Source organism: Pyxicephalus adspersus, chromosome 2 (genome assembly GCF_032062135.1).
Source record: "Pyxicephalus adspersus chromosome 2, UCB_Pads_2.0, whole genome shotgun sequence".
Lineage (NCBI taxonomy): Eukaryota > Metazoa > Chordata > Amphibia > Anura > Pyxicephalidae > Pyxicephalus > Pyxicephalus adspersus.
In genome coordinates this window covers 67,421,865-67,440,845 of record NC_092859.1, presented here as the reverse complement: position 1 = coordinate 67,440,845, position 18,981 = coordinate 67,421,865, and the positions used below count along the sequence as shown (strand labels likewise).

At 39.6% G+C, this 18,981-nt stretch overlaps 1 protein-coding gene across 4 annotated transcripts in view; it reads left to right on the top strand.

Moving 5' to 3' along the window:
- PPP2R2B (protein phosphatase 2 regulatory subunit Bbeta) overlaps positions 1-18,981 on the top strand; it is a 149,725-nt gene that overhangs the window by 46,488 nt on the left and 84,256 nt on the right. The window contains exon 1 of one of the 4 annotated variants that reach the window (XM_072400928.1): positions 14,198-14,932. The exons of the other annotated variants lie outside the window; for them this stretch is intronic. Coding sequence (XP_072257029.1) covers positions 14,863-14,932 — 70 coding nt within the window. The 5' untranslated portion in view covers positions 14,198-14,862. Of the gene's footprint in view, positions 1-14,197; positions 14,933-18,981 lie in introns of those variants that run through there. 4 annotated transcript variants of the gene reach the window in all.

Genomic DNA, 18,981 nt, shown 5'->3' with positions numbered 1-18,981 from the left:
ATGCCAGAGTAACATGACCCAGTGAAAACTACCTTCACTATACTTTTGCTTAGCACTTTTCTCATTGGTATTGCAACAACGTTAACACAAAATTGCTTTTGAAGCGTATCCTGTACATGATAATTAGTATAATGAAGGGACTGAGTGAGACAGCTGAATTAAATAGAAGTGCATTAGTGAAATCAGAAAATATGAAAATGTGGCAGCAACAAATCTGTGTAATCCGCTTAAATATCTTTGTCCTTACCTGATGGAATTTAGGATATTTCTTAGTGATGTCCAATTTCCATAAGTCATAAATTTATACGTTGCAAGTAAAGAACAATCTGATATGCATGGGATAAAGTGTGCCTAATTTTGGTGGGGGCGAGGGTATGTTGGTGTGTTCAACTCATCATCTGCCTATTAGGACCGAGTACCCATGGACATTTCTTACATTTTAAGCTGTAAACATCCTGAAAAATATTGCATGGACCAAATCCCCAAAAAACAAGAATTGTAGCCAATTAGGAAGGAAGTAGCAAACATACATGCTTTGAATTGAGTAATCATCTAGGTGATTGTTTTATTAGCATCTGTGTTAAACTATGATTTTCTGGGGAGTTGGGAGGACATACAGAACCCAGAAGATGTCATGTGATCTTTTACATGAAAGACGCTAAAAATACTTATGGATAAAGGATAAAGACACATAAAAACGTGTCTGTAAATGCAAAAGTAATCAAGACCAAAAATTAATGTGATATATTGTGGCTTACCAGTCCTTAGATTTAGTGGGTGGCAGAATTTGTTTTCAAGCGCATTAAGCTAGTTTAGAAAAGAAGATGTCACTGTCTTTGTCCAGTTTGTTAAGCTCACAGAAAGTAGTGACAAAGCACCATATCTATGTTGTGTAAAATACTAATTCTATCAGTTCAATATAATGGAGGCTAACAACACTGATATCCAGGCAGGGACAATATATTTGCAGGATCACAAAATAATAAAAAAGGATACAAAATCAAAATGCAGGCACCAGAATTGACGGGTAAGCTGCAATTTATTTTTTTTTGTTTTTGTTCTGACATTCTGTATGTATGTTCCACTTTCTTAGCTTTATATTTTTGTTGTTTGCGTTTTAAGGTTCTTTTTGTTAGACCAGTTTATCTACCTTTCTAACGTGGGAAACCCTTGAAATAACTTTCAGGTCTTCCGGGAATCCCTGCTATAACTACTATACCACAGCTCACAATATATTGATGCAGGGGTCAGTGGGAAGAATGCCTCTTAAATTGCTGACCTTTAGAAAGCTTATAGACTTTACAGAAAGCCAAAAAAGTAATTGGAGTCTCCTAAACTGACCTAAAAGGCACAAATTACCAATTTCTCAAGGAATCCCTATCAACCTCTGGAGAAACCATAGGGTTATACAAACCCTTGGTTGACCACTGCATAAGACTATGGATTTCTAACCCATGACGAACATTAACAAAGCATTGATTACTATTTGCATTACATTTCTTGTGAGTTGCTACACTAGAACTACATAAATATGGATCAGGAACAAAGTAACAAAATGTAAATTACATACCTGGACTGGGATGGCTTAATCCTAGGGACCTCTAAATTTATAGTTTTTGTTGGATTCCTATTGAGATAAGACTAAAACAAAAAAGAACCTATAATAAGCTCTTCACCCAAATATTACAGCCTTCAAACTGTAGGTTTTTAGTTATTGGTAGAGCACCACATCTTGTTATATGAAACAAAAAAAATACCCTACAGCTAATGTTTGCTGGACCTTTCCTATGTCTGTTTTTTATGGATTTGCCTATCATTTTCAAATAGCTTTTGCCTTATTTATCCTTCATTTATCAAGGAGGATTTACCCTTTACATTTACTAATATTTACCCATCAGTTGTCATATTCAGTATATATCAGTATATACCAAAGATTTGCCTATTTGTCCTTCATTTTTTAAAAGGCATTTATTCAATGGGTAATTCAGTGGCAATAGATAAATCTTGTTTGTCCTTGTAGTCTTTCTTTTGTTATCGGCAGCTACTAATGGGTGAATCTTGTTAAATGTGATATCTAAAGGAGATGTGAAATAATTGGTTTATTATGGCAAATCCTCATTTAAAAATAATTTATAAATTTTGTAAATATTAAAAATTACTTGTATCTTTTTATAGATAATATGGCATTTTGTAGTGAAAAACATTTTTCTGTAGCAGTTTACAATTGTTTTCACCCAAGATTCACACTTAAGATAATGTAAAACTTGTATAATATTTTATAAATAGACCCACAGCTATTTATCAGAATATAGTGCCTTCAATGTATCTCTAGTTTAACAAGTGACCTGCATGCACTTGGATAACTGCATGCCTAAGGGAGTAATTATTTACCTTTGAAATAAAAACCTACATACATTATATATTGTAAAATGGACTCTGAGGGAAGTGTACAGTAGATGTTATAATGGATCATAGACTTAACAGCACACAACCCTACTCCTCTAAAGATGCAGCTGGTTTTAAGAATGACACAAAACTATTTATATAGGCAGTGTTCTCCCCAGCCTCTTTTAGCTGGGCGCACCACCCGGCACATTTCAGTAACCACCTGGCTGCTTTTGGGTGGTTACTGAATAGTTGAGTCACAATACTGGGTAACCACCCGCCTAAAATTTCTTCCAACCCAGCTCTAAAAAATTTCTGGGTTGAGCATTGATACGCAAATGGTCTTTTGGCTAGAAAAGCTCATTATCCTGACTTATTGCTTTTATTATCATCATGTCAACTTTTTTAATTTAAACCATTTTAACATTCACCACTTTAAAAAATACCATTGATCCCCCTTTGTGGTCCATGGTATTAAGTTTCAAACACCATGTTTACGGTTTTGATAAAAGTTTACACTGGTTATAAAAAAAAAAAAAAGCATTGTACTGTTTACAATATTCATATTTAATCTGCATGCTTGTTTCGGGGTGTGACTGAAATTACCGAACCCAGAAGGACTGCATTACATCCAGGCAATAAGCAACCTTTAGAATGAGTTCAGTAATGGACATTCCATACTCTTGGCAGTGCTAGGCCAATTTTAACCGGCTTGTAGTAGCTTAGCAATGAAGGAGGACTTTGTTCACATGAGCAGAGAGGTTCAGGTTCCTGAGCAGCAGCCACATGTCTCAATTGAAAATAAGCTAGTATTCAAATGGCTTTGGTGGTTGGTCATTGGGTGGTAATCACCCACCTCCATTTATTCGATCTGAGCGTCAGTGGACAAGATGCTTGAAGTATCTGTGGTACTTGTGGTAAGGAACTTTTCTAACTATTTGGGAAAAGGCATTATGAGTATGTGATCATCTTCTAAAAACGCATAAATGGTCCATATGATAAGCTTAATGTGCACAGTTTTTCACTTTTAGGTCATGAGAGTTCTTTATTATAAAGAGCATTAAATTGTTGAATAGTCTTCTTTCAGACAGGTTTTTGTTGCAAATTTTTATTAGAAATAATATTGTAGAATCTTGACCCTGGAAAGTTATCAGATTGCCCTTGGGGAAGGATAGACTTTTTCCCAGTAGGAGAACATTAGACTATGCTTTTATGTTTAGCTTTTATAATACACTCCAGGTGTAATAATCTGATTTCCCCCTAAAAAAATCAATCCATGTCTCGATATGTTTCCACTTTCTGTAGCATTTATGATCCACCTATTGGTAGAAGCACTCAGAAATAATGGGGGCCAAGAGAGCGTTGGGATTTTATGAAGTGCTGGGGGATTTAAGGATTACAAGGTATGCTTGTGGGGAAGTCAGAATTGGGGTAAATTGACATGAAAAGTCAGGCATGTAACAAATACTGCCTCCTAAATTCAGGTTAACTTTGTTTTTGGTTGGATGCATAGGAGCATTCCATTGCCAGTCCACCACAAAACAAAACCACTCTGTGCCTTTTTCTTTTTGAAAAAGCATGGCGGTAGTTGCTCAGCAAGCTGTCACCAGCTTTGGAAATGATCACCTGTTTTTTCTTGGTATTAAGGAAGCATCTCTTATGTGTGCTAGGTCTGAGTCAGCAATGTAAAATATTACAGCCTGAGGGAAAGCATGACAGCCGGGCACCAAACATTTACAGAATGAGAGCGTTTGCAGCCTTCAGGTTTCTTTCAAGGAAGGTTTGTCTCTCAAGTCACTTGTTATCCACTGTGTTTTTTAGTGGTGCCTAATTACATCCTAATTCATTTAACCAAATATTTCAGCTGTTTATTTTTGTTTTCTTTAAAGCCCAGAATCTGATTAATAAAACCTCACATTTTTTTTCCCTCAATGCCAAAAGCATATTGATAATATGTGCTAAAACGTTGTGGTATCCAAAAAATCCTTGAGGTGTTTTATAACCAGTGTAATTTACAAAGAGTTCCCTTGGGATATAAATTAGTCTCAGACTAGGACTTTACTAGTAATTGCATTTGTAACCATTTGCTCCCCTATCCATCTCTCTCAAAATTCACCAATTATGTGGTTTCAGTATTTTCCAATTCATTGGGTCGGCTAAAATGCAATTCTAATTTCAAACCGGCAGTTTCTTGAATGCACTCAACATTAAGTATGCAATGGAGAATACAAGCGACAGAAACCATTTTGTTCTGTTTATCTCTTGAGGGAACAAGAAAATTCCTCATTGTTCAACTTGCATATTATGGAAATTTGCAGCTGGGGATTGTTTTGCCTTGATTAGGTCACCTGACATGTCCTATGCTGCAAATAGCTGATTAATGCAATCACAATATTCACTTGTGCATGCCATGTCTTAGGTTGGGTATAAAACTGTCACAAAAGTATATCTTTTACTCAGTAGTTCATTGAAGTTCACACCATACCCAGCAGAGAATGAATATTGATCTTAAAATGGATTGTAAATTCAAGCAAAGCTGCAAAAAGTAATCAGGCCTTTTGTATGCGATAATAATAAAGTATTCTTTGTTGCATACTAGTTTGTATATGATAAAGTGCTAATTCTCGATTGTCAGAAAAAAGCCTTTTGTGTTCATTTTTTAAGGAAATTATATGTAGATAACTCATGTAATGATTTGTATTCTGTATCTGAATTCCTTCCTTTAATTTTTTTTTTCCCCATTTCAAATGTCTCCACATTTTATATGCAGACTAATCTAAGCAGCCATGTGACCAGGCTTGGGATGAAATATAACCCACCCAGTTTTAGGTCATATTTTATTTATGGTTAGAGAAAATATCTATTAAACTATAATTCCCCGTTAGGAAGGTATCTAAAAAAAAATGTAGTGATATATATCTTAAGGGTTTTTTTTATCTGGTTACCCTGGTTACATTAGGCCCTTTTACATTTGCAGTGGAAAAACTGCACAGTTGGTGGCTCCCACCCACATGTAAAACTGCTCCTATGTACCTTGAACCTACCTACCTTTTAGTGGCAAAGCGCAGCCAAGTAAACATGTTTGCATGCATTTGAGGATGTGGTGTGGTTCTTCTAGAGTGGGAAATGCAACCTGGCACAGCAATCCACCACAGCTGCCAACATTCACAAAATAGTTACTTAATGCTCCTATTGAAGCTGTTGGGACCACCCTTGATCCTTTACAAAACACTGCAGTCTACCCCAGGTCTACTGGGTTACTACCCTAGGCTGACCATGTTCCCACTCTGCACTGTATCCAAACATGAACCATATTGTCATCCTAGACTGCTCTCCTGAATTGGGCAACAAACTTCCTCCCCAACTCCATTAAAGTGGACCCTTCACTGATTTCAGAACTTTGCAACATACGAGAATTTCTCCAGGATAAGCACAACAGCCTTTCAAAACACAGCCTTTCTGTGACAAATGCTGCCTTTCCAACATATGTGTTCGAAGAGCAAACAACATTTTTACAATAATGTCCATCAACATGAGCCCTTTATCAAGCCCAATAACTAGTCAGTGAACTTTCTGTGGATTGAAATTAAGATTTCTCCTCAAAGTAGAGGGGCGATGGGTTTAGCTGACAGCAGTGTCCTAGATCTTTTCAGAGTGAGAAGTCAGAGTAATACCCTGGGGATCCAATATTAGGGGGAAATTTACATTTTTTTTTACTCCAAATTAAAAAAAAAAAACAGCAATTTATTCAACTTTTAGCAAATTGCAGAAATTATTTATAGTCGCACAAAATGCATCCAAAAAAGCAAACATGGATGAATTTGAAACATGAACATTTCAAAAGACCATCATGACCAAAACATGTTAAACTCTAGATATATCTTGTAGATTTATTTTTTGGACAACTCGTGATGTTGTAGTGCATGCTAACACCATTGAGTTGTGTTTTATTGCCCATGATGAGTGAATTGTAATGCCAGTCTGTGTTGCACCTGCCTAATAATTTGTGTTGTGGAAATGCAGTCCACATTCCTGGCCTTGCACATAGCATACTGCAGGAGCATCTGCCTCCTTGGAATGGGTTCACAAGAACTCCAGCAGCTGATTATAGTGGGCAATAAGGAAACCTGCATTAGCATTTTGTTGCCATAATATTAATCATTTAAAACATTTTTTTAATTACTATTTTTTAATTGCAACAAATTGTGGAATAACTCATTCTGGCTGCAACGGTGAGTGACTCTGCCAAAGTGCTAAAATAAAAACATATTTACAGATATTTGTAGAACAAAAAGCAAGCTTCTCAATTTTACTTCCCTTCAATTTCTACAGTCTGTTGATTATGAATTAAGCGAGGTGGTTTTATATACTGGGTTTTGTGATCACAGACAATAAACTACTTTTTGGTTTGTGAAATTGTAGGATTTTGAATGTTTGGGCACTGTTAAATCTTGTAAACGGCTTGTAATGTTACTAAATCTGATGCTTATCAGATTAGTGTTTACAAGTTTTGAGCATCTTTATTTGAAGCTTTTAGGCACACTTCGGTTCTAGTGTGGAAGAATTAAATACAGCTGTAGCTTTAAACCAACATTTGGCAAGATTTAACACTACCTAAACTAAATAATTAAATTGTAGGATGGTTACCAGTTGTATGTAACCATGAGACCCATGCCATGTACTAAAAAAAAAAAAACAACCAAGCCAATTGGTTGTACTATTCCCTGAAAATGTGCTTTGTTGGTTGCTCATAGATATTTACTGCGATAAATAACCAAGCAGAGTACAGAGTAGAGGACCTGTGGTTCCATACAGTGGGTTTGACAAAGCAGTAGGCATCTGATTGATCCTGCTAACTGGTGTGTAAGTGTGACCTCTTCTACAGGTTCATTTTAAGTCTGCAATAAAGCATGTTTAAAGTCATAGCCAGCTTCTACTGTGGCACAGGTCTACCCTAATTCCTGGAAGAGCTGCATTGGACTTTCTTAAAAGTGCATGATCACTTTGGTGGAGTTGGGTAGGTATTTTTAAGCACTGGGATATCTATGTATTTTTCAGCACAAAATAAAACACGGTTTGACCCATTTTACTGTCCCCAACTCCCATCACCTGTCACCCAGCGTTTCTTTACACAATCTTTTTTTTTTACCTCTTTATACAGACAGTATGAAACTCATGGCTCATGTATGGCTGGATATGCAGTGAAAGCTACATGCAAATTAAATAAAAAGGCTACATGCAAATAAAAAAAAAAAAATAAAAAAAAGTTGTCCCTGTCCCCTCCTGAGCTCCCCAAATTGTGAGATGCTATTATCTGTTTAACTAGTACTCCGTTTCTTTGTTGTGTTTACCCTGCTTTGATATGAGTTAAAGTCAACAAACCTTCCTAAAACAAGTATACACTTGTGATGTATTCTTTCGAGGTGTCTGGAGCCTGACCACATGACTATTTGCCATTGGTCACCAGGATAGAGCTTATTGGGGACAGGTGTTAGTGGTCTTTGGAGTGGAGAACCTTGGGGACAGATTATGAATTATTGTTCACTCTGAATACCATTACTACAAGGTTTTCCTAGAGTCTTTTTTTTTTTTAAGATTCTTTAGCATATAACACTCAAACTTGCTTCAGGTTATTAGGAAAGTTCTTCACCTGTGAATGTTGCAATATTTGTCTTAACTTACAAATATTTTGTTAATGTATGAGACTGGCAATGAACCCATGGACAAATGACAAATTTAAGTTTTGAACAAAGCAGTAAATTATGTTCAGGAAGCAAACATAGGCAACAATGCTTGTTTTTGCTATTACAAGGAGCCTTATAATGTTTCTTTTTTTTTTTTTTTTTTGCATCAACCAATACTTTAAGACAATAAAGGGGACTCTTCGGTTTGTGCCTTGCAGGCTGATTGGCATTTGCTGTCATGCTGCGAGTGTGTGTCTTGTGAAATTTGGTAGATAAGAGGTGAATGAGAGGGGGGCTACTGAGCTCACACACTGTATTACAAAGATATCTTCAATGTGGCCACTGATCAATAGGATCAATCTTTTTCATTACAATTTTCTTTCAGTACGAATGAGTGACACAAGAACATTGATTTTTAATTGGCATGACATGTCTACAGAAAAATAAAGGAGGCAAATAACTTGCCCAGGATATTTGTGACAAAGGGACAGCAACAAGGTGTGACAGTCACATGCACGATAGGGCATTACCATGTGAATATTTATCGTTTGATACATGACTGCATTTTCTGTATGGCTTCACATTATTTTCCATTGTCTGATGTTCAGATTTGTCATTTTCTGTTTTGGAAAAGTAACCATTTTAGAGAGTGTTATTTTGTCACAATATGATTCTGCATTTTTTTAAAGTTTCTTGCATGGCTTTGTGTTTCTGCTGTTCTTAACTGTCTGGGCCTTTTGATCTATTTTGATAACCGAAGTCTGATACTCATCCTTAACTTTTCTATAGAGATTACAGAATTGCAGCACGAAAGGCATAGTTAGGTTTTTTAAAGGTCTTATATTCTTTGCAAAGCATCCCTTTATAGAAGTATATTAGGATACATTTTAGACCAAGCTTACATTGAAGATGACATGTTAATGTGGCAATACGTGACAAAACATTTATCCTCTTAAAATCCTTGGGTTTGCATAAATTTACAGTGTAGATGATTCTTGAAAACTATTTTCATTGCTTACTACTAAAAGCAAACATACGCCTATCATGAGTACAGAGGTCATTATAAGAGTCATTCCAGGTCTCTGCATTGGCATTCATGATATTACTACAATATAATACTTATATGTTTCATTAGTGATTTTCCACAATAACAAGCAGGAAAAGGTAAAGTATCAAATGTGATTGGTTGAAGATATGAGCTTGGGCTGTCATCTTAGCTAAGTCTTTATCTAAAGCATAAATTAACAATCTTTCTACCCCTTCTAATTACAATAGCTTCCCTCTTGTTCCTCTTAAGGCTGGCACCTTACCACCCACTCTCACTTGTGCCACAGTTCTGGTTCTTAAGGAACCAGTATCTGAAAATGTGACCACTGGCCACTAGGGTGGCTACTAGTACCACTTACTACTGCCCCCAAATATTCGCTATAGGGCTAGAGCTGCCACCGGGAGAAGACGCATGTAGGGTTCTCTGCTATGAGGAAGCAGTGTAACCAAGGCCTTTTTCACCTCCTTCCCCTCTAATTTTTAATACCTTTTCAAGCAGTGTTATCCCCATCCTGGTTCCCCACCAGTGCCGTTTTTAAGTGAGGTGGGGAGGTAATTCAGAGTTGCCGAAATGTCCACACCACATGGTACCCTCTGATGTCATTGCCTACATACACTCTTCTGAATGTTAAGTTGACCCCAGCAGATCACTAAACAATATTGGGAAACACCTGTACTAATGCTGGATTTTCACCTGAGAAGACCACAAACCTTCATCCCAGACGATGAAAATATAATGTTAAAGGCTTTAGAGAAACCACTCCAGGCAGAGCATGACATAAAGATTGCTGGAACAGGGGCCAACTTAACTTTAACATCAGGTGTGTTATACTTGAAGGACTAGGGAAATAAGCTGTCCTTTAAATTTCCTTGGAAAGATGCAGAATAAAAAAAAAAAATTGAAATGATAAATTGTTCTTGAATATGCACTACCTCAGGGGTCGGTAAACTCTGGCCTTTAGGCCAGATACAGCCCAACCGGTAGTTCGTTCCGGCCCAAGGCCCCCTGGCCGATCCGGCCCAATGTGAGCCCGCAACCCAGGGCTCAGGAGGCCGTTAGGAACTACCGGAGCTCCGGTGCCACCCCCTTGCAGTTGTTCCCCTATTTACCGGTGTTGATACTTCTGCCGCCGCGGTAAATAGGAAAAGCTCCCTGAAAGTAAATCCCTCTCCTCCTCAATGTATACGGAGGAGAGGGATTTCACTTCACGGGGTGTTCCCTGATGGTGGGCGGAGCCATTGGGGCGGGCCCGGTCTAGTGTGCTCCCACCCACCCCATAAATGGCCTAGGGGCCATAAAACTTTGCCAACCCCTGCTCTACCTAAATAAAATAGGATGTTTGCTGTCAAACAATCTGTACAGTCACAATGTATTTCAAACTAGCCTCAAGCATGGATGTATTAAACAGCTATCTGCAGTATCCATGATCAGGGCAGGGATCAAGTGCTGAGCACTCCCCACTGCAGTGGATTGGTTATTGTCTCTAAATTTAGATTTAGACAACTGCCAAATTTTGACTTTCCAATGTTACTTTCTTGGCAACAGAGCATGAAAAAGGAAGTGACTTAATTCTGCTCGTAGATGTTTAGTTGAAATGCTCTGAATGCAGTGTATGCCCTTGCATGTGTTTACTTCCATTGACTGCATTTCAATCCCAGCACAAATGATGGCCTACAAACATGAGAGCTGTAAGCTTTTTCTGCATTCAGTACCTTTCTGAACAGGATGTCACAACTGAGGCACATGACCAAGGCTTAGCAGTGTGTTGAAAAAAAAGTTCTGAGTTCAGATTGGCTCGTCCAACCCCTCAGCAGAGATCATGGCTGGATCGTAGGCATTTAATTTTCATAAGTGACTGCTGTTTTGTTCAACCAAGGTCTTTGTGGGATCAGCTACAGTTGCTGGATATAAAACAGTGGGTAAGACAGGGGAGTGAGTACTTATTTTAATGATCCCTCTGTTTAATATATGGCGCATTAGGTAACCATTTTGCAATCTGATGAAATCATATGTGTTTAATGCTGATCAGTGTGTGTCTGGTCTACCATGTGCAGGTGAAGCTAGATGCAAGACAGCCAGCATCATGTGCACGTGGTATTCCATTACCCGTTTAATCGGTCTCATGGGGGTAAGAAGAACCATTTCCCTCCATATTCTCTTCCCCAGGGAACATTTTTAGTGGTAGAAGGTAGTATAGTGAGAAATATTCTGTGAGATGGGTTTTTACACTATAGGGTCAGAGTAAACTAAAGGACGTAATACATAGTCTCTACTTAGTGTGAGGGCAGCAGGGAAATGGGACATGTGTGAGCCTAGTGCATTTTTACACTGGCAGGTCATACTGTGGGATGTTACAAGGATATCCCTGGTATCAAGACAAGGTCCCCTAGCCCCTTACATGCAATGCAATCCCAGCAACACTATACAACACACAATTTCCAATTTAATCTTAACTGCTGCAAACATGTACATATAAGTTCTGCAGTTTTAACGTTTAGGCTATTTTGACAGCCACTAAGCAGCATTCAGAGGGCTTAACATTTAATATACCCTGATATGTTGATATAATTATGTGAATATGCAATTTCATTTGTATTGCTAGGGACCCATTCATGTATCCCCATTCTTGTGTATGGTACTCAAAACAAATGGCACTATAATATGCTAGTAACACCTTACAGCACAAAATCATAAATCAACCATCACAATAGCATAGTTTTTAAAATACTTGGCTTTAGAGAAAAGCATATAACGGTGGTATGTTTGTATATATTATTAAAAATTTGTGTAAACACTCACTGGCCACTTTATAAGGTATGCCTTGCAAGTGTCAACTTGGACTCACTTTTGCCTTCCAAACTGTCATAATTCTTTAATAGTTTAAGTCAACAAGGTGCTGGAAACATTCCTCTGGGATTTTGTTCCATTTTAGCATGGTATCATGCAGTTGCTGCAGATAGTCAGCTGCACGTCCATGATACAAATCTTCCATGCCACCACTATCCCAAAGGTACTGTATTGGATGGGGATCTGGTGACTGTGGGGGCCATTTGAGGACAGTGAACCCATTTTCATATTTAGAATATATACATAATCATATACATAGACCAACCTTACATCACCAACTCCAGCCTGAACCATTGATATGAGGTTTCATTTCTTTCTTTCAGGTTTATCATTTAGAGAATTGTAAAGTGAAAAGGATTTCTAGGGTCTGAAATATTGGTTGTATTACATTTTTAAAACATTAGGCTGTAACTTCTTTCTTGGGCCAGCTATGAGGGTCAATGAGGCTGTTTCCTCCTTTTAGCTTGACCCTGGGTACAACCTTGTCTCTGGTGTTTTGCATTGCAACAAATCGTTTTTATTTATGTGATTTGTTATACTGTCCTTAGTGACCGTTTGCAAAGTGACCTATCCCTTACAGAGTAATAATTAGCACTGAGTGACTCCCTTTAGTAAATAGACCCCTTGGGGCAGGGGGGTGTCAAACTCCGTCCCGCGGGCCAAATCTGGCCCTCAATGTCCTTTTATCTGGCCCCCAAAGGAATCCTAAATATGAATTGCAGCTGGCCTGCCTCCACATTGAAATAGCGCCTCTACTACAATTCCCGGCATCACTCGGGTCTATAGACCAGTGGCCTCCCTACCTTTGCATGGCCCCGCATTAGACTGTTTTATAGACGCAGTGAATTGTAGTAGCGGTGCTATGTCAGTGAAGAGAGAGTTCCAGCTACTCATAACATTAAGCACCGCATTGGACTGTTTTCTTGATTCAGGGAATTGTAGTAGGGTGCTATTTCAATTTAAAGTTTGGCCTGCCACTTTTTAATTTTGGCCCACTGTGTATTTTGAGTTTGACACCCCTGCCTTAGGGTATTGATAGTGTGCAGTACAGGAGAGTCTGGTTCAGAGTATATTTTATTTGCCAAATGTGATTTATTGGAGAGATTTCTCCTCACTTCCCACCATATAGAGCCAAAAGGAATTGACAGAAAATCTTTAAAAAATGTCTACTTAAGGTACTTAATTTACCTCATTGGAAGTTTTCCCTCTTCTGGAGACAGCTAAAAAAGATGTTGGATCTTGCTTCACCTTTCTTTTAGTCCTGTGACACCACTTACCGGTGCTCTTTGTGTGTGCCCATTGGGGACACTGTCCTCAGTAAAACCTGACACTAAGAATTACATATAGGGTTTTTATCTGGGATATGTTTATTTCCCTAGTAGTTGAACTTGATGGACTTATGTTTTTTTTCCATCTAACTAACTCTGTAACTATGTAACATTGTCTTAAAGTGGAACTAAAACCACCCAACTCTCCTATCCTCAGTCCATTACAGAACTCCGCCATCTTCCTAGAGAAGATCTTCTACTATCTTTATTGGCTGTGCTGGAATGATGTAAATGTTGCGCAGGTGCGCAAAAATTAATTTTTACTCTGCGCACGCAAAGGAAGCTTGGTTTGCCGGGTTTCTTAGGCAACCAAAGATGGCACTGCGCATGCTCAGGTCATGTTTGACGACTAACCTGGAGAAATGGGGGAAGTAAGACGACACGATGCAGAAGGGACATTCCATGTCTTTGTTTCACTGCAATAATGACCTGACTGATCAGGCAATTATAAAAGTTCAGTTTTAGTTCCACTTTAATGTTGCCTATACTTCATCTTCATTAAGTATTCCACATCATGCAAGAGATTTCTAAAGTTGTCAGGCCTGATGAGATCTGCAATGGATGGTTGAGGATGTCCAGCTTCCAGTCCTGCAGTCTCCTAGCATGGTCCATAGATGTGGCCATGATACAGCAGTTCCCAGCACTGCCAGTCAAATGTGTATTATGTATACAGATCAGGTGCTGCTATAATATGGCTGTGTTAGCTGCCTTGTGTCTCAGCATGAGATCTCCTTTCTGTGGCCTGGGTGGATCAGTAGTTATGTGTGCCAGGTTGGGTGAGGGGGTGGAAGAGGTTGCTGCTGGATGTGTCAGCCCCCACACTGCAGCAATCCTGGGAGAGGACAGGCTATGCTGACGCAGTTGCACAGAGACGGGCAGTGGGGGAGGAGCCTGCACCAAATGCAGCATCTTACTGTATCCAGGCAGCAGCAACAGCTAGAGGCGGCAGGGGCACCATCAGCACCGATCGCTGCCTACGGTGCACATCTCAGCCCAGTGCCATCATCCTGCGGATAGCCGCTCTGATCACCCGGGACAGCCAGGCTGGGTGCCGGCTTTGGAAAGTGACCCGAACACATCCAGGAGAGCTGCAGATCTCGGGCTAAAAAAAACTGCAAACACAGCGGCTCAACTAAATCCAGCTTCCAGCAGAGTCCTCCAGCACCACCCCCACCAGGATCAGCGCACACACACTCTCCTGATGGTAATAGCCGTGTACGATCTGCAGCATTAGCAGACACCTCTGCAATATCGGCTCCCCCTCCTCCTCTGCCCTACCAGCACCCGGAGAAGCATCGCAGCGATCGCCCTCCCTGCACACCTGACGCCGCCGACCTGTTGGGCCTGGAGGAGGATCAGCATGTACTAGAAGCTCTGCAGATTTCCTCCCGGTAGCCATCGCTTGCTCCCCCTCCACCTTTTTATAGTTTTTCCACTCTGTCCTTTTACATTGGCAGTGCCATGGAGTGCTCGGGGCAGCTCGCTCGCCACCTCTGCTAAAGGCTTGCTCTAGGGATCATGGATACTTGTTTGATTTCTTTACCTATACAGAAAAGTCAACAGGCTGTCAATGGAGGAGGACATTGATACCCGCAAAATTAACAATAGTTTTCTGCGCGATCACAGCTATGCAACAGAAGGTAAGTGTGCAGAGAGAGCATTCCTGTGCACCCCCATCCTCCATCACCTTGGCAACGCAGAGCTGCTTCCTGCATCTCAGGGGTCACACCTTCATCGGGCTGCATGGGGATATCTTCATTGCTTTCATGTGTATTGGGTAGGGATCACACATGGCCCTTCTACATGGAGGCCTTACACCTCCATTGGTTCCATGTTTTCTGGGTGTAAAACCATACATGGCCTGGGGAACGGGCCTGTCATTTCTATATTGGGGGGTTACATTTATTGATGGGTGGGAAGTCATATAGATTGGGGTCAGATTTATTTATCATTTATTGCTATATGGTCTAGTAGAGAACAGGCCAGTCATTTCTACATGGATCACACCTTCGGTGCTTCCATGCTTGCTAGGTAGGAAATCTTACATGTCATAGGGTAGCTCAGGCTGGTCACTTCTACATATGTGCACTGGGGGGGGGGAGTCTGTAAGTGTGTCTGCTCATACCATAATCCTAAAATGTGAGTTCTCTGCTCCTCTAGGCTGAGCCCAGAAATGCAGCCTTGGCATGGCTGTTTCTAGAAATGTTCTAATAGCTCCATCCCTGTGGGGTCCATGATACAATTGGTGGTAATCTCTACTACCTCTGTACATGAGGGATGGTCATATAACTGCATGGGTTTGGCTTTTTCCTTGATTGATGCCTAGGCACTAATCTGTTTGCAGGTATGAGCTGTGGCACAGTATTATGACCGCTATGGGCAGGGGTTCAGGGTGGTGCTTAGTTTCTGTGAGAATTTATAATGAGATGCCAATTCCTAGGGTAACCATTAAACCTTTACACAACACATCAGTTATGGCTGTTCATCATACACAAGCTCCTCATCCTGAAACTTTCATAATCAGTGGGACCAAGACTAGACTGTATAGTGTTGTAGTAAATAATGTCCCTTCACCTCCATGATTGATGCACCTTTATCATGGATCCCATGTGCGAACTACATCAGCATCATTAAAGCAAGTGGTACAACCTGAGGGTTAATCCCTTGGTGAAGTAATTAAAATTATTTTCAGTAACCTGCATCTGTAAGTACAGTTTATTACGCATTCATTTTGTAATTTATTATGCAAGAGTGAGATTTTGCACCCTGTTATGGAATATCTGGTGGAACGCTTGAGGTTATAGGGTGGTATCTAGTCTCTTATAGGCTTTGTTTAGGGGGTGGGAGGACAGAAGATGTTAAACAACAAGCAGAAATGTTTACAAATTGGTGATGAATATCCATAATCAGCAGGTAAAAAGGAGACCCTTATGTGGGCGTGAGGAGAGGAAAGGGTTCTGTACTACTCTTCCACTTGGAGTATGTATAGGGTGAGCTGCTCACAGGGCCTCCTAGGCCAGGTGTATCTAATTATAGCCATGAGTATTCTCTGCTTGAATGCCTTTTATATTGAAGGGAGACAAGAGGGCAGAGATGGTAGTGCTTGAAGTGCTCCTCCACAGAGCTTGGAGGATGCTCTGACCTTTTGTATAGAGAAGCAGGTGTACCTCTAAAGAATAAACTGGTTTCTTTCTGACCTTGAGATATAATTAAAGTTTACAAATTAAAATCTCCAATTTTGCTTCTTACAAAAGCAGCCTTTTCTTTTCTTAGTGGTATATTCTAGGTTGCCAGGAAAGATTGGTTTACAAAAAGGAGCTGTAAATGTTAATCAGCTGCACTACTAATAACAAGTTGCATTATTATAATGAAGGCAGCGTTTGTCCCTTGTCATTAGCCTTTGCCCTCTACATTGCTGGTGCTAGGGAATAATTTATTTCCCCATAGGGTCCAATCCTCTGTCTTGGCATTTTCTAGGGTGTGGTGAACAGATGGATGCAAGGACAACTGCCCACAGTCCACATGATTACTCCACCCTCCATCTTCATATGTAGAGTATCCGGGCAAATTCCATTGCAGTATAGCCAGCATTCTGCTTTCTTTTTTTGTCTCCTGTGAAATGTCTTTATGGCAAGGCCTAATGACACTGAACTCAGATGCATAAAAAATGCTGTTGAATGGGAGCTGGAGCTTAAAATGACTTGCGTTTTGATGCCTCCCTCTCTCCCAAACTACCCCACCCTCACCCACAGACTTTAACCATTATGTCCTTATATTGAAGTCACCAAGGATGCCATGTAGTAATATTCTGTACTCTTAATGATTGTAAAAAATGTTGCAATTTGTGACTATGCTGTAGGCTGCACAAGAGGGAAAATATACATATTACATAATTAAAATCTCTCACTATACCTAGGCCATCTAAAAAAGGATTTATCATAGACCTGATTTACTGGGGAACCTGTCGGCATTATCAAATCACATCCAGAAAAAAAAAATCTTTCTTTGTTACAGTGCAAACCTCGCTCATGTAACCTAAAGTCTAGGCAAATATTTTATGGTATCTGACTTACAAGAGCGTTGGGAGGGTTGCCTGCCATGAGAGACTGAGAAGTCAGACATTTTGACTACAGCACTCTTTGCAAGAATTGTAACAAGATAACTGTATATACACATACATACTGATCTAAAGGAGGCTTATCATTTTTTTAATATTGTATGAACTCCAATTTGGTTGAGATATTTCCATCATGGGTGTGGCTCCAGGGGAAAAAGCACTGTCTAGGAATTTACTATAATTGTGTCTCTTTTTATGTATTCCACCGCAACACTCAGCTGATGACCATATATCCGTTCATTAAATGTTCCCTCTGAGTGCTAAGCAAGCCTGTAAGAACTGCAGTATGTTGTGAGTGCTGTGATCGGTGCCCTGGGAACTGAGAGAGTGCTCTACTTCTATAGAACAGGTTGCACAAGGAATGCTGCTGCCTTTATATGTCATGTCTGTGCTTGCTTGTTGGTGCAAAAACCTGTTTTATAGTCATGTTTAATGCAGGAAAACCCCCACAGAGCTACAAATGTGCAACAAACCTGCATGATGTAATGTTATTTATGATATTGTATTTTATTGTAGTCCTCCAGAAGGTGAAATTGTCTATTGCAAGTGCTGCAATAGATATAAGAATATCATGCAGTAGATCAGTTTGTTATTACTGAGATCTCTTTGTGTGCAGAAGAGGATCAGTAGAAAAGCCAAGCCACGTGTTAGTAAGCCAAATTCAAATAATAGAAATTCACACCCAAGCTGTTTGTAGGAACACGTTTCCACTCACCAATTTACTGAAGCTAATGAGACTGGTACTGTGTTTTTTCTTTTCATTCCTGTTTTTTATATTTCACAATCTCTAACCAGGTCTAATTTCTGCTATTTGGCAATCCATTCTAAAAGTAGAAATGTTCTATACTTGTGCCAATAGCTTGAAAAGTAAATGACAGTGAAATGGGCATACCAGTCCCTGGTACAATAAGGCTACATAATGACCATAAGGTGGTAACCATCAAAATCATATATTCATAAAAATGATGTAGTCGGTGGGAGAAACATTGGGGGTGCTCATCTAATTACATTCTGTGATCTGGTGCCCCCAAGGCTTAAGCATTGCCCAAGCTCTGGCTGAAGACTCCTCATAAACGTGTCTGGGGAATTTTTGTGTCTGGCACGCACAAATAAGCAGGGAGCAGCAGCAGAAGAATATAAAAAGCGAAAAGGCCCTGATTGCAATGTCGTTTAATTAACCTTTGAAATAGTAACCTTGAATTAGTATCCTTGTATACAAAACGTCAAGAAGGTTATTACTGTTACAGAAATATGCATTTCCTGAGATAGCAGAAAGGTTTGGTTGTGCAGGTGTCTTGCCAGGAAGTCCATGCTCCCTTGTCAGCACCTTGGACAGCACTGATTGAAATGGCATAGGCCGCTCATGCACTATTCACTGTATGCACATGTTCCATAGCTAGTAGGTAAATATATACTTTGTTTGGGAATTCACACTGTGCCAAAGCTTTGGCCTGCTCAAAATGCCTGCATTCAGATAAAGCAAGGGGTATTCTAAGAACTTTCACAGTCCCTTTTAGTAGGGATAATTTTGTAATAACCAAAATAAAGTATGCGTGCTTAAATGGAATTGTT